Source organism: Dermacentor variabilis, chromosome 7, assembly GCF_050947875.1.
Source record: "Dermacentor variabilis isolate Ectoservices chromosome 7, ASM5094787v1, whole genome shotgun sequence".
NCBI classification, from domain to species: domain Eukaryota; kingdom Metazoa; phylum Arthropoda; class Arachnida; order Ixodida; family Ixodidae; genus Dermacentor; species Dermacentor variabilis.
This window is the reverse complement of record NC_134574.1, coordinates 146,250,236-146,261,662: the sequence shown is the minus strand read 5'-3', so window position 1 is coordinate 146,261,662 and position 11,427 is coordinate 146,250,236. Positions and strand designations below refer to the sequence as shown.

General features: G+C 47.3%; 1 protein-coding gene across 1 annotated transcript; it reads left to right on the top strand.

The window, feature by feature from the left end:
- Window positions 1-213: 213 nt before the first annotated feature.
- LOC142588878 (uncharacterized) lies at window positions 214-10,672 on the top strand. Its single transcript, XM_075700696.1, has 6 exons — window positions 214-336; window positions 969-1,292; window positions 3,096-3,371; window positions 4,600-4,830; window positions 6,606-6,876; window positions 10,097-10,672. The coding sequence occupies exons 1-6, from the start codon at window positions 214-216 to the stop codon at window positions 10,339-10,341; spliced, it is 1,470 nt and encodes a 489-aa protein (XP_075556811.1). The 3' UTR covers window positions 10,342-10,672.
- The last annotated feature ends 755 nt before the right edge of the window (window positions 10,673-11,427 follow it).

Sequence of the window (11,427 nt, the reverse complement as noted above, 5' to 3'; positions counted from 1 at the left end):
GATCACTCCCCACTTGTGGGTACGTTCCATGAAAGAGCTCATCATCACGTTCGTCATCAAGTCGCGGTGATGTCCCCAAGGGACGTCGGCACGGTTAGACCACCGTGCATCGCGCCAGGAAGGAGGCGAACTGCCTGACTGGGGAGGCCGTTCAGGCCGACCTTGGGACATTCGCATGCTCAGCCCCGCCGCCGATACCTAAAGGGACCAGAGATGGAAGGAGAGGTCCCGGCAGACCAGGAACAGCAGCAACGGCAGCCAGAGCCTTCCACCGTCTACCCGGAACCACGTGTCATCGACGCCGCTGCTGCTGAGGAGCCTGGCAAGACACTCCAGGTGAAAAGACGCGACGAGTGCATTAATTTAATGCAGTTTCTGTAGTCAACAGGCATCAGTGAGCAGCTGTAGTTTGGCGTGCCCCTCTGGAGACAAACTCAGTGTTCTTTCTTTCTTTCTTTCTTTCTTTCTTTCTCTCTTTCTTTCTTTCTTTCTTTCTTTCTTTCTTTCTTTCTCAACACAGCCTACGAGACTTTCATAGGCTGTGTTGTAAAATAATCAAGCAACCTGGGAAGTTGCGCGCTTTGAGGCATGCCACTGGAATTTCACCATGAATGCCTTAGTGGGTCTCTATAGTAAATGTGTAACCGCGATTCATCTTGCATAACTAATTTTGTTCCTTAGATATGATTTTTTTTTCGTCTGCTCCCCTTTGACCCAACGTGTGCGTATCCCGAAATCCTGCCCGTGTGTTACTCCTTCTCTCCAGACGATGAGTAATACGAGAGCAAGGTGAAAGCAGGAGCCAACGTTTCGACAAGTGGACTTGTCTTCTTCAAGGCAGGTCTTGAAGAAGACAAGCGCACTTGTCGAAACGTTGGTTCCTGCTTTCACCTTGTCTCGCTTTACTGATCGTTTCGAACTTCCATCTCCCGCCTTGCCCCTGTTTTCCCTGGATTCCTTCTCTCCAGGTAGCAGACGACGACAGTCAGGTGATGGCCGACTGTTGCGAGCAGGCGGTGGAAGCCGTCCTGCAGGGAATGGAGGCCAACCAGGAGTGGGAGGTGCTGCGCGCCATCATGGACGGCGAGGAGGAGGACGAGGCGCAGGACGAAGGCGAGTGGGACGCCGCGGACGCCGAGGAGGCCAAGACGCAGCGGAGCCTTCACGCGAGCGCCTGCTGCAAGGGCCACCCGCCGTCGGTCGGCAGCGTGAGACCCTGCCAGATGAGTGCCTACACGCGCCTCGACAACGCCGTCACGCCCATCATTCTGGCCTGCATCCTCTCGTTCGTGGTGAGCCGTCGACGCTTGGCGGTCCATATTTAGCGTAGGTTAGACAACCGGTGGACCACTAGAGTTACGGAATGGATACCAAGGCAAGGGAAGAAGCCCAGTCGAGGACGGCATAAAGTAAGGTGGGCTGACGAAATTAGGAAATATGCAGGCGCAAGTTGGAATCGGCTACCTTAAGACGGAGGTAATTTGGAGATTGGTGGGAGAGGCCTTCGTGCTGCAGTGGAAATAAAAATAGGCTGATGATGACGATTTTTCGTCGTCGCGGCGTTTCGGCCCAATCAGAGGCGGTGTGTAGACAGCCTTGTTAGCCAATGAGAACTGACAACGTGGCGAGTTTGACAATATGACGGAATATGAAAGTGCCCAGAAATAGCGCACTTGGTCGGTTGACCGTCGGCTATACCTGGCACTCCGTACCTCCACTTTTCGGTTGCCGCTAGACTGTCGACCAGAATATACTTGATTGGGGAACACCCCTCGTGCGACAGTTGTCAGAAGCTTCTTTTGTGAAGCGATCTGCAATGGCCGAGCAAGACAACGCCTCAGCCCGGAGCCATCGTTTCGACAAGGAGACTTCGTCAATGTCGGCCTTGAGGCTGAGAGTGCTGTACAATGTGGGTTCTTCTTTTTTTTTTTTTTACGGCGACCCAGAAAAGCGCCACTACCCAATGTTTAATTCTTCGCGCATTGGCAATGCAGGGACACTCAAAACATCGTTACGTGTTTTTCTTTGCTATATTCAGCAGGCGTGCTTGCAAAAAATAACATACCTTTGTGGAATACAAATAGGCTGACACGTCGCAAGAAACAAGCACCTTTTTTATGTAGACTATACAGGCTTTCTTTTTTCTCTTTTTAGCACAGTCTGGATCACAAGTGGCTAGAATGGTTGAGTGGTTGGCTGCGGACTGCGGCAGCGTCCGTTCCCCGGCAGCGGCGAATGGACTTAGCCTGCGGCGTGACCAAGCGTGGTCTCATTGCGGCATCAGCCTGTGCTTGTGTTTTTTTCTTTCTTTTCTTTCTTTTCAGAAGATGATGGCGGGCAATTCGGCCACCTGACCACTCCAGACAATTGCGATTCGCACAGTGGGCCTGATGAACATATCAAAAGAAAGAAAGGCGAGGGGAGAGTCACGTTGGTTGGGCTGTCGATCTTATTGGTTGTGGGCGAGAAATTAGACTGTTGGTATTGTAGCTCGTGTGTGTCGTGGTGTTAGTGTTCCCTGTGCGGTGCCTGCTTATCCCGCGTTAAAAGCATTGTTTACAGCAAAGAGCCCAAAATTGTCCAGCAACAAGTTCTTTTTCCTAGGTTGAGGCTTCCCTCGTTCGACCTGCGTTGATAAGCGAGTTACAGCCACTTTTGTGTACCGGATATGCGTCCGTCTCTAACCTCTGTTCTCTAGCCTCTTCCGTGGGCCAATACCGATGATAGGGTAGCCCCTCCCCATAAAATTTATTACTGAAAGCCGCGCTGCTGATGATGATGGCAATAATGATGACGATGATCATAACTGATGACGGAAAGCTCGATCACGATTCAGTTTTTAGCTGACGTCGATCAAACGTTGTCGCAACGTTGTCAAACGTAGCGAGGTTCTCGGAATAAATTATTCGGTTCATACGCCCCATTCTCATCCCCAACTCGACGTGGGAGACAGTGTCTTCCAGGGACTTTTCATCCAGTGGTTGAATCACCTTCCAACTTTCTTTCTTGTTTCTTTAATTTAACTTTTTCTCTCTTTTTATGGCTTCCGTGTAGAGAAACTTGCGTAGCGCGCCGTTGTTGACGACCACGCGCAGGTCCAGCCTCTGCTCATGCTGCTGCACAAAATGGCGCTGCGGGTTTTCCCGTCACCCCTGAGACTGCTGGTCGGCCTCGAGGTGCCTTCGTTGATCGTGATCAAGACGTTCCTCTTCGTCCTGCCCGTGGGGGTTGTGTCGCTGTTCGTCGAAGAGATGCGCGAAGCGGAGGACGCCGTCTTGACCACCGTCGCATTCCTCATCAGACTGCTCGTCAACGTCCTGCTGATCGTCTCCAGGAGCGGAAACATTCCCCTGCTAGTGACTTTCTTCGAGGTGAGTCATTGGCAGTGCATCTCGATATCAATGCAACACAGATACAAGTACAGGCGCGGCCACTTCTAGCGTGAACACGGGAGTGCGTGACATGCTCCGCGGAGGGTGGCACCACCGGCGTGAAGTCTTGCGACCTATAGGCACAATCAAATTGACTGGCGAAAAGCCCGGCGAGTCGTCTGCTATGGTGAGTCGTCTGCTGTGGTGAGTCGTTTGCCAAGACTTCACGAGGCCCCGGTGACGCCGCTTCCCTGAGCGCTTCCACGGGCTCCCGTGTTTCCGCTAGCAGTGGCCGCGCCTGTACAGTCGCAATCGGTTACAAACCACCGCGGTATTATAGCCCGGTGGCTGTGGCGCCATGCTGCTGAGCTAGAGGTCGCGGGGTCGATCCCAGCTGCGTCGAGCCCCATACCGATGTGTGTGGAGTCAGAAACGATCGTGTGCCGTGCCTGGACTGCACATGAATTCTATATATATATACGTGACATTAATTTATCGGAGGGTGTGGTTTATAAAATTCCCCTTAGCTGTGGCCAGTTCTACGTAGGGCAAACGGGACGGTCTATCAATCAGAGGCTAATGGAACATAAAAGGTCGTTAACCGGTGGATCGCCTTCTAATCTTTCGCTACATTGCCGAGATTGTAACTGCTTGCCAAAGTTAGATGAATGCGCGATATTGTACAACCATAAGAATGAACATACGCGTCTTATGGTAGAGGCATGGCATATCTATAATGGTGGAAGTGCGTGCGTGATTCAGCCTTCGATTACTTTACATAAGGAAGAGATTAAGTGCCTTAACAGTTATCTCTCACGTAGACCGGCACGTGTACCCGACTGACACGTGGTGTTACCATTCCTGAGCATGCGTAGATGAGTTTTGTGTCTTCTTTCTTTTTTCGCCTCAGTGCTCCCTTCAGTTGATAGTCGGCGTTCGTGTTGCCCACTTCTCTACTCTTGTGTCCTGTCTGCACGCCTCACTTCTTTTTTGCATAATGAATCCTTACCAACTAGCTCAGCTTTCTGTCGTTCTAAGCTTCTGGTCCTTGCTAGGTACTCTTAAGCCATGCTAAGTTTATTAAACCTTACTCCGTTTCTCGTGCCGGCTTTTCTTGCTCCGGGGGGACCTATACTCGCCAATGCTTCCACGATTCAAAGTGTTTCAGCACGAAGCGGAGTCACAGCGGCCAAAACACTTTGTGTAAACCGCTTGTGCCCTTCCGCAGAGAATGTTGGTGCGCATCGTCCTCACGGTGTTGCTGTACACCTACGAGGGATACAGCAAGTACCTGTTCTGCCAGCCGCGCACGCTGACCGGTCTGTACGCGCCGGTGAAGTGCGTGCTGCCGTCGTGGTGCAAGCAGGCGCTGGCAGGGCGAGATCCGGAGGACACGTTCCGGAGGGCCTCCTGCCTCTACCAGAAGATCTCCATGTCTGACGAAGGCGCGATGCTACAGGTACGAGGAAGACCACCGTATTAAGCAGTTTCTTTTCTTTTTCGATTATCCGAAAACTATCTACATTCGCATGTCGCCGGCGCGCAAGGAGGAAGCGCGGAAACACGCACGGTTGCAGTCTCGGAGGGACGCGCATGCGCGCAGGCGTCACTCTCGACACCAGGGGTGCGCCGCTAGGAGGGGAGGAGGGTTGTTTCACCACGCGCTGTCGCGCGCCCCGCAATATTTTGCGGGCAAGTGTACGATCCCTGTGTACAGGATGCATGGTCCACTGTTAGAGGGAACATGTGAGCTTACAGCACGGGCGAATTTTAAGGACGTAGGCATTTATATACCTACCCAGCTAGGAAAAGTGTCCGTCCGTCCGTCGGTCACGTAAGACGATTGCTTTCAAGGCAGCGCCAATTGCAAGAGGGGCACCTTGCAGCTACATTCGGATATCGCCGGCGCGCAGGGAGGAAGCGCGGAAACATGCACGCTTGCAGTCTCGGAGGGACGCGCATGCGCGCAGGCGTCACTCTCGATACCAGGGGTGCGCCGCTAGGAGGGGAGGAGGGTTGTTTCACCACGCGCTGTCGCGCGCCCCGCAATAGCCTTGGCAATCGCCATTGCCACCTATTCAAATACATGTAATCGCAGAAATGCTTTCCTGAGATAGCCTTCTGGCTAACTTTGTGAAATTTGTAGTACTTGAGAGAGAAAGTGAAACCCTAGTGACTGGCGGAAGCGGAATATTGATTTAGGGCCTGAATTTGTTTTACGAAAATTGCCGAAAATCGTTGTTCGAGAAAAAAATACAGGCTCTAAGTCTACAAATCCGCAACTTTGTACGGAGAATAGATATCGAACTTCTGTAAAATGCATCCACTAGAACATCCAAAGCGGACAAATTTGCTATTTTCTTTATATATTAAGGGAATTTCTTAGGATATTTGCAAGGGTGTTGTGAAAGTCCTAGTCACAGATTTGTGGCGTATATAAGAGCCACGTATAATACATCAATTTTGTCCACTTTAGATGTACTATTAGGTGCAATTTATAGGAGTGTGGTATCTTTATTACTGAGATAGAGTGGGAAAACTTCATAGTTTCGTTTTCTGGGAATAACGAGTGGGATGTGTTCATGTTTGCCTGTTTGCTCGTGACACCGTGCTTGTTAATTTATTTAGTAAGCGAATATTCACAGCAGCTAATTTGTAGTGCTGATAAAGCTTCTAACGTTACTGCATGTAGTTGCCTAATAATTTGTTATCGCAATCAATGCTTCGCTGTTCGGGCAAAGCTGCCACTTTGTTTAGAGCACAGATAATTTTGCTGTTCTCCGCCGATGGCGCATGATAGAGCGACGACAAGGTTTGTCGTTATACCGTGCCTAAAATATCGTGGTTCTCACCCTACATAAGTGGCACCTCCATTGACGACTACAGTTTTTTTTATTTTATTTTTTTAGGGATCCGGCAGGCACATAGCGTATATAGAGTGTCCCAACTAATGTTATCCAAGCTGTTCAGCAACAAAAAAAGTTTAAAGAAACACGGTGCAAGTCATGGTTTAAGACATATGGTGTTCGGTCGTCCGACCCCTGACGACCGAACACCATACGTCTTAAGCCATGTCTTGCACTGTCTTTTCTAAATCTCCTCTTTTTGTTGTTATTGAAGGGCTTCGATAAAGTAAGCCTGGGGTATCCTAAGTAGGACGCCGTGGCTCTATAGTTATGCAAAGACCGCACCGAACGTTACCTTCGGTTTCTGGGTCCGTTCCGAATCCCGCAGTCGCACCACCAGGAGTACGGCCACCGACTGAACCACTTCGCGCGCGACAACGCGATCGGCGCCTGCGTGTGGGTCTCCGCCATGGTCCTGTCGCTGTTGATGACCTGGGACATGGCCAAGACCTTGTGCGCGGACGTGGCAGCTACTTGGCGCTTCTGCGGCCGCTGCAGGGAGCAACGCAGCGCCGGATTGAGCTGGAGAGACGCCTTCAGCATCGCGGCGCAGCGGACGCTCGGCGAAGCGTCCGAGCACGACGAGACGACACCTAGCGGTAGGTTCCAAAGTTCGCCACTCAACAGATACTACCTTAAGAGGAAGCTTTAGCTCGGGCCCAACTCCGACGCGGCCCTTTCAAATGCACGTAAAACGCAGAAACGTTTTTCTGAGCTAACCCCTTGACAGATTTTAATGACATTCGTTGCATTTGAGAGAGAAAGTTACATTCTATAGTGACTGTGGGAAGCGCAATTTCGATTTAGGGCTTGAATGTTGTTAAAATGATTTTCAAATATCCGACCGTTTGAAAAAAATAGAAGCACGAAGTTTACAAATTCGCAGCTCTGCATCAAGAACAGATTTCTCGGTTCTGTAAACGCCATCCATTAGGTCATTCAAAGCGGACAAATTCCATATGTCATTTTACACCTTACGTGAATTTGTTACGCTGGTTACGAGGGTTCTGCAAAAGCTGTATTTCCATTTTATTAAATATTTATATTCATATGTAGCATATAAATTTTACCCGCTTTAGATGTACTATTAGATGCAACTCACATAATCGTATTATCATTTTTGGCTGTTGAGTTACACAGTTGTAAACTTGATGGTTTCGTTTCTTGAAAATGTTCGATTTTCGCCAAATTCTAATAAATAATTGGCAATCTAACTCAAAAATTTGAAACCAACAGTCAGTAGATCTTAAGTTTTTCTCCTAAATGCAACAAACCTCGTCAAATTTGGTGCTGTGGTTGCCGAGAAAAACGAATTCTCCTTTTACATGTATCTAGATAGGAACACTCGAGCTAAAGCTTCCTCTTAAGAGGAAGCTTTCATTATGCAAAAAAGAAGTGAGGCGTGCAGACAGGACACAAGAGTAGAGAAGTGGACAACACCAACGCCGTAAGGATTCATTGTGCAAAAAAGAGGTGAGGCTTGCGGACAGGACGCAAGAGCAGAGAAGTGGACTTTTTTGCATAATGAATCCTTATGTCCTGTCTGCAAGCCTCACCTCTTTTCTGCATAATGAATCCTTACGGCGTTCGTGTTGTCCACTTCTCAACTTTCTTTACGTAAATTTTTTTATTCACTGAATTCATTATAGATAACAGGTTATAAAAAAATAATATACAGAAGGAGGTCCCATAGTCAGACTGTATCGGGACCTCCTGCTATATATAAATATGAGTTTTCTAAGCAAATTGTGTCCTGTCTGCACGCCTCATCTCTTTTTTTGCATAATGAATCCTTACCAACTAGCTCAGCTTTCTGTCGTTCTAAGGAAGCTTTAGCTCAGGTGATCCCATCTAAATACATGCAAAAAGGAGAATTTGTTTTTCTCGGCAACCGCTGTATACCGAACTTGACGGGGTTTGTTGAATTTAAAAGAAAAACTTAAGATCCAGTGACTCTTGTTTCGAATTTCTTATTTAGATCGTCAATTCTTTATGAAAAGTTGGCAAAAATTGAAAATTTTTGGAAACCGAAACTATTCAGTTTAGAGCTCTGTCTTTCGGCAACGAAAAAATATATCACCATTCTGTGAATCGCATGTAATAGTACATCTAAAGCGGACAAAAGTGATATATTACACATGAACCTCAAAAAATTTTGTAATGCGGAAATACAGCTTTTGCAGAACCCGTGCAAACAATGTAACAAATTCATATAAGATGTAGAATGACATACCGCATTTGTCCGCTTTGAATGGTCTAATAGAGGCCGTTTACAGAACCGCGATATCTGTTCTAGATACAGAGCTATGAATTTATTAAATTCGTGCTTCTATTTTTTTTTTCGAACTGTCGCATATTTGAAAATATTTTTAACAACATTCTGAAGCAGCAGAAGCTTGATGTGGGCGAGTTGGTTTTGCATACTTGAAGAAAAGAGCGCTACGAAGACGCGGACTAAAAGAAGAACATGTACGACCGACAAGGCGCCTTGTCCGTCGTATATGTTCTTTTAGTCCGCGTCTTCGTAGCGCTCTTTTCTTCAAGTAACAACATTCAGGCCCTAAATCGAAATTCCGCTTCCAACAGTCACTAGAATTTAACTGTCCCTCGCAAATAGAACAAATTTCATTAAAATTGGTCCAGGGGTTATCTCAGAAAAACGTTTTTGCGTTTTACGTGTATTTGAATGGGCCGCGTCGGAGTTGGGCCCTAGCTAAAGCTTCCTCTCAAGAGGATGCTTTAGCTAGGGCCCAACTCCGACGTTTTTCTGAGATAACCCCTGGACCAATTTTAATGAAATTTGTTCTATTTGCGAGGGACAGTTAAATTCTAGTGACTGTTGGAAGCGGAATTTCGATTTAGGGCCTGAAACTTCCTCTTAAGAGGAAGCTTTAGCTCGGGTGCTTCTATTTAAGTACATATAAAAGGAGAATTCGTTTTTCTCGGCGACCGCTGCGCCGAACTTGACTGGGATTGTTGCATTTAAGAGAAAAACTTAAGACCTAGTGACTGTTGGTATGGAATTTTTTATTTAGTCGTCAAATTTACTAAAAACTGACAAAAATCGTAAATTTTTAGGAATCGAAACTTTCAAGTTTCCAACACTCTAACTCAGCACTGAAAAATGATATTACAATTTTGTCCATCGCATCTGATAGTACATTTAAAGCGGACAAAATCGATGTGTTACACATGAATCTCTAAAAATTTGGTAATATGGAAATGCAGCTTTTGCAGAACGCTTGTACACAACGTAAGCAATTCACGTAAGATATAAATTGACGCAATGAATTTGTCTGCTTTGAATAATCTAATGGATGCCGTTTACAGAACCGCAGTAACTGCTCTTGGTGGAGAGCTATTAATTTGTGAGCTTCGTGCTATTTTTTTTAATGCTCAAATTTTTGAAATTTTAAACAATATTCAGGCCCTATATTGAAATTCCGCTTCCAACGGTCACTAGAATTTAACGTTCTCTCTCAAATGCGACAAATTTCATTAATATCGGCCCAGGGGTTATCGTATAAAAGCGTTTTTGCGTTTTACATGTATCTGAATAGACCGTGTCGGAGTAGGGCTGCTTCCTCGGCTGGGCCCGAGCTAAAACTTCCAAGGGGTCAAATATATGGGGTCAAAGAGTGGAGCTGGTGGCGCTGCGTATGTCTAGTTAAGGGTTTAATGTATATTGAAGGTTGAACAATCGATCTATTGCAAATAAATTAAGAAACGAAAGCAAGCAGCAAACTCCTTTCTTTCCTTCGTAAAGCGATCAACTGTGTACCGTTTGGGATTTGACTTCATACAAACGATTATGTTCAGGTGTTCCTGGGACAGGTTCCTCCGGCCAGACGTCCTCCTGCAAGACGTCCTCCTGCCAGACGTCTTCGGGTCAGACGTCTTCGGGTCAGACGTCTTCGGGTCAGACGTCTTCGGGTCAGACGTCTTCCGGTCAGACGTTCTCCGGCCAGACGTTCTCTGGCCAGGCATACTCTCGCCAGATGTATTCCTGCGAAGCCGGAGTCTCGGGAGAACAGATACCGCGGCCTTCGTTCAAAGTTCGGTGAAGAGCGAGCACAAGACAGTGACTGTTGCACAGTTCCTGGAGGAAGAACCCACAAGCATGTGCTGGACGTAAAATTTATGGCGTAATGCGTAAAATTCGGCCTATGTCGCATGAATCCTCTGGGCCATTCTTGGTTCCACCGAGGCCATGGACAATTCCGCAGAAGCTTTACAGGCGGTTGTCCTGATTTATTCGGAATTTCTAAAAATGCTTTCATCTGCTGATTTTTATCGTTATGTCTGCATAAATCCAAGCTAACCGCTTGAACATCAATCAAGATCTCAGCTGTTCGTACTCCTGACATCACTGTATTTGTTTTTCTGTCCCGACTAGGTGCGACCCATGGATGCTGTAGAGATGTCTTGGTCGCTCTGTGAAGTTGCTTTTGTCCGCTCTCACACCAAGGGAGATGCTTCTAACTTTGTTATTCCAGTTGGGTATTTGTCTGGAAGGTCACTGCCACTATCGCGGAACCGAGGGGGAGGGGGGGGGGAGTGGATGTTGCAGGTGTCGCCCTAGGTACCGATAGATAATGTAGGTACTTATGTATATTAGGAGCCTTACGTCTCAGTTGTTTAACGCGCACTGCCTACTAAAAAAAAGCTGCATCCGTATTTACGCTATCGTGAACGAATTGTATTGGCGGATACGGTGGACTTCGTAAAACTGTATACGACGCTACGCAACCATATTTGTTAGAAAATATGCTTTGTTCCTGGAACGTGTTCCATGTCACGTCATATTGTCACCTATTTATCATTCTTCAATTGTCGGTTGGGGAGCTGGCGACACAGTAGTTCGTAGCACTTTCCAGTTCATCCAAAGAAATTACTCACGCTACAAAAGTATTTGTAAAGCTACACATTCAATGGCGTGCAATAGATGACACAGGTGTGAAATTGCCGACACAAGTGGGGTAGCAGCATGGAGGAGAAAGGAAAGAATTAGGATGGAGCATTGTGCAAGACAATCTTAAAACGCACCACCTCTTTGTGACGTCAAAGCACGCGGTAGGTTTTAGCTACGGCAGTGCCACCCAAACAAAGTGAGCATCGATTAAAAACGACCGGCAATTGCACATTCGTGG

Coding starts and splice junctions, on each gene's coding strand:
- LOC142588878 (XM_075700696.1), top strand. CDS start 214: ATGGAAGGAGAGGTCCCGGCAGACCAGGAACAGCAGCAACGGCAGCCA. Junction 1,293..3,095: donor CCTGCATCCTCTCGTTCGTG/GTGAGCCGTCGA, acceptor GACCACGCGCAG/GTCCAGCCTCTGCTCATGCT. Junction 3,372..4,599: donor TGCTAGTGACTTTCTTCGAG/GTGAGTCATTGG, acceptor GCCCTTCCGCAG/AGAATGTTGGTGCGCATCGT.